The sequence below is a fragment of the Monoraphidium neglectum genome, assembly GCF_000611645.1.
Source record: "Monoraphidium neglectum strain SAG 48.87 unplaced genomic scaffold scaffold05562, whole genome shotgun sequence".
NCBI classification, from domain to species: domain Eukaryota; kingdom Viridiplantae; phylum Chlorophyta; class Chlorophyceae; order Sphaeropleales; family Selenastraceae; genus Monoraphidium; species Monoraphidium neglectum.
In genome coordinates, this window is record NW_014008068.1 from 1 (window position 1) to 3,057 (window position 3,057).

Below are 3,057 nucleotides of genomic sequence, written 5' to 3' on the forward strand. Positions count from 1 at the left end.
ATTGAGGGGGATGGGGGACGTACACGGACGCTTGGGGACAAGTGGGCACGATTGGGGGAGGATGAGGGACGATGGGAGGAGGATGGGGGACAATGGGGGCCAATTGAGGACGGTGGGGGACGAATGGGGGACAGACGGGGACGATGGTGGGATGGTTGAGGACGGCAGAGGACGTGGGTGATGATCGCAGGTCCCCAATATCGGTGATTCTGGCGCGGCTTCGGTGCACAAGTGTGACGGCAGCCACCAGGGGGGGCGGGGTCACGCGAAGATGTAGACGTGACGGTAGGCTCAAACTGCCTGGGCCGTGGGCGGTTTGCTGCGCAAACAGGTCATAGAAAACTCAGATCAGGTGGTGCAGGTTCACACCGCGCACCTCATTGAGCAGCGTCGCAAACTCGGCGCTCTCCTCGTCGCCGCTCATGTCGGGGTGGCACTCCTTCATGAGCCCGCGGTATGCATCCTTGATCTGCTTAGTCGTGGCCCTGGGGGACTGCGAATATCATGGGGTTGAGGGGTGGCGAGGGCGTGGTGTCTAAAAACGGGGGAAAGGTGTTGAAGCTTCGCCGGATTTATGAGTTGAGAAGAGATGGCGTGGGTCATGTGTACGAGATGAGCTGCCCGCCTCATGTAATGTGGGGGGTGTCAGCCGCCGCAGCACACGCGGCACGGCAGCAAGAGGTTTAGTAATCCAAGTAGAGGCCGCGGCCCAGGTCGCTGCGAGCGCCATCCCGTAAGCAGTGGCCGGCGGCCATGGGAGCGGGAGGGCAGGGCGGTCGGGCGCGCGCGTTAGGCCGGTTCGGCGCGGCGCAGCCTCCGGCTGCTCAGCGGTGCGGCCGGCCTCTTGACCGCCCGTGCGCATCCGCCGAGTGCGCCAGCCCGCTCTTGCTCGGAAGACGCTCCCGCCCCCTCCATACCCAGCTCGCCGACGCCGCAACCCACCACGCCAAGGATGTAATAAAAGTCGTCTGCGGTCTGCGTTGGGGACGCACCAAAGCGGAGGCGGGGCCAGGGGGGGGGGGGTATTTCCACCGAAAAGTGACAGCGGTCACAGCATGCACAGCAGGCGGCGGGATGCAGCTCGCTGCGCATGCCCGCATTGATGACGTGAACGCACCTGCAACTCATCTACATCCGTCATAAGCGCGCGTGCCGCACGCGATTGGCGGGGCGGCGAGCGGCGCGGCGCCAGGGGCGCGGCACCCCCTACGCGGCCTGCGACACAAGCGGGGCCTGCAGCCGTTGTAAGAAGGTGAAGATGCACGAGAATACTAGGTATCTGAAAACCTCTATGCACGACGCATTGCTGACAGCAGCAGGAGCAGGCGCAACCTCGAACGGTCACTCTCACCTGCTGCTCGGCCCTGCTGCTTCGCCCCTCGCCAACCGTGTTGCTTATATGTGCACTGCATATTTGATTGGATATTGCGCCGCAGAAGATGTCGTGAGCCTAGTCGTGCACGGAACGAGATCGGTCGAGCTTGCGTACGGTGTATAAGGGTCGCAAACAAACATGAGAAATGAATGCGTCCAAAGACTGCGTCGCACACAGCGTCTAGCAAGGGTCCCGGCGATGACAAAACTGCTTCAGTGCATGCTGGTTTCAGTGCAGGTCAACACCAGAAGAAAGTGTTTCGCTTGCTGGCCGGTGCCTGATAGCCAGGCAGGAGCCACAAGTAAAGTGGCTCGATTGTAATGGCCGCATAAGAACCATTGCAGGCTCCCTTTCCCATACACCACATGAGCGCAGCTGTTGCTGTCACAGGTCGTGTGCCATGCGTCGCTGCATCACGCATCACTGGGCCCGTTCCTATGCAAAACGGCACATGAGCTCATCAACACCCTGCATTCAAAGCACCGTTGACGCTGTAACCTGCACGTGCGGGACTCGCAGGACGCCCATTAGGTCTCTGCAGACGGGTTGACCATGTGTTTTGACCCGCCACCTGCCAAAACCGAACGCGCTACGGCCAACGAAACCCAAGTTACTGGAGGTGCTGGGCGGCCGTCGTCAATTTTTAAGTTCAAATGCGTGTCAGGAAACCAACACAAACGGTACGCTCTGCGGGGCAGAGTGCGCAGCTGCCGGCTGCTCGCCTTGTGCGAATGGCCGCAAACGACTACAAGGGTGAATGACTCGGGCCGACCGCCCGGCTTCGCAAAGCGCACCGGGCGACTCCAATCTAGGTTAGGGTTCAGCAGCCAGCGGCCGCGGGTACCACGCCTCTCAGGATCCAAACCTCTCGTGCGGCCTGCTCCACAGCGCGAGAGCGACAACGTTTCCCCTGCCCTGTGTGCAAACCACAGGTTGCCCCCGAGCCTCCACCACTGCCTGCAAGCGAGCCCGCGCCAGCGCAAAGCTCTGACCCGAGGAAGCTCACAAAACCCCCGGGCCGTCAGCCGCCGGCCCGTCACAGGCCGTTGGCCGGCGCAGGCGGCAGGCCGCCGTACTTCTTGAGGAAGTTCGCGTGGAAGGCGCCCAGCTTCTCCACGACTCCCATGATGTCCTCCTCGGGCGGCAGGAACGTGGTGCTGCGCAGGGGAGGCAGGGTAATGGGGTGCGTGGGGCGAGGCCAGCGTGCGGGGCGGCAGGAGGACGAGGCGGAGCTGAGGCTCGGCCGGCTGGGTGTGGGGTGTGAGGGAGTGAGATTGCGGGGGGAGGGGAGGATATGTGATAGAAACGGCGGTGCGAAACGGCTTGCAAGACCCCTGATGCAGGCCGCACCCGCCTAGCGCAGTACAACGTAGCATGTCACGGCCAGGGCGGCGCCCGCGCCGTGCCCCGCGCGGCGCGACTTGGCAGCCCCCGCGCACGCGCCGCCCCCGAGCAGCGTCCGCCGGCCAGCCGGCCGGCCAGCCGGCTGGCGCTCGGGGATGCCCGCCCACCGGAAGTGCAGGCTGCCCTCCGCTTGGCCGAAGCCGCTGCCGGGCACGACCACGATGCCCGTAGACTCCAGGAGTTCAAGACAATAGAGCCAGTCCCCGTTCTTGCCGCGCGCCGCGGCCGCCTCCATCGCGCCGCGCGGCAGCGTGATCCTGCGGGGAAGGGAGGGGGAC

The 3,057-nt window shown here is 64.0% G+C and overlaps 2 protein-coding genes across 2 annotated transcripts; both read right to left on the reverse strand.

Annotated features, from left to right (window-relative positions):
* Nucleotides 1-343: 343 nt before the first annotated feature.
* MNEG_15686 (hypothetical protein) lies at nucleotides 344-1,141 on the reverse strand (the record flags this gene model as incomplete). Its single annotated transcript, XM_014035842.1, has 3 exons — nucleotides 344-493; nucleotides 943-975; nucleotides 1,118-1,141. The coding sequence occupies 3 exons, from the start codon at nucleotides 1,139-1,141 to the stop codon at nucleotides 344-346; spliced, it is 207 nt and encodes a 68-aa protein (XP_013891296.1).
* Nucleotides 1,142-2,411: 1,270 nt separating this feature from the next.
* Nucleotides 2,412-3,014, reverse strand: MNEG_15687 (hypothetical protein; the record flags this gene model as incomplete). Its single annotated transcript, XM_014035843.1, has 2 exons — nucleotides 2,412-2,532; nucleotides 2,815-3,014. 2 exons carry the CDS (start codon nucleotides 3,012-3,014, stop codon nucleotides 2,412-2,414), a joined length of 321 nt encoding a protein of 106 aa, XP_013891297.1.
* Nucleotides 3,015-3,057: the final 43 nt, after the last annotated feature.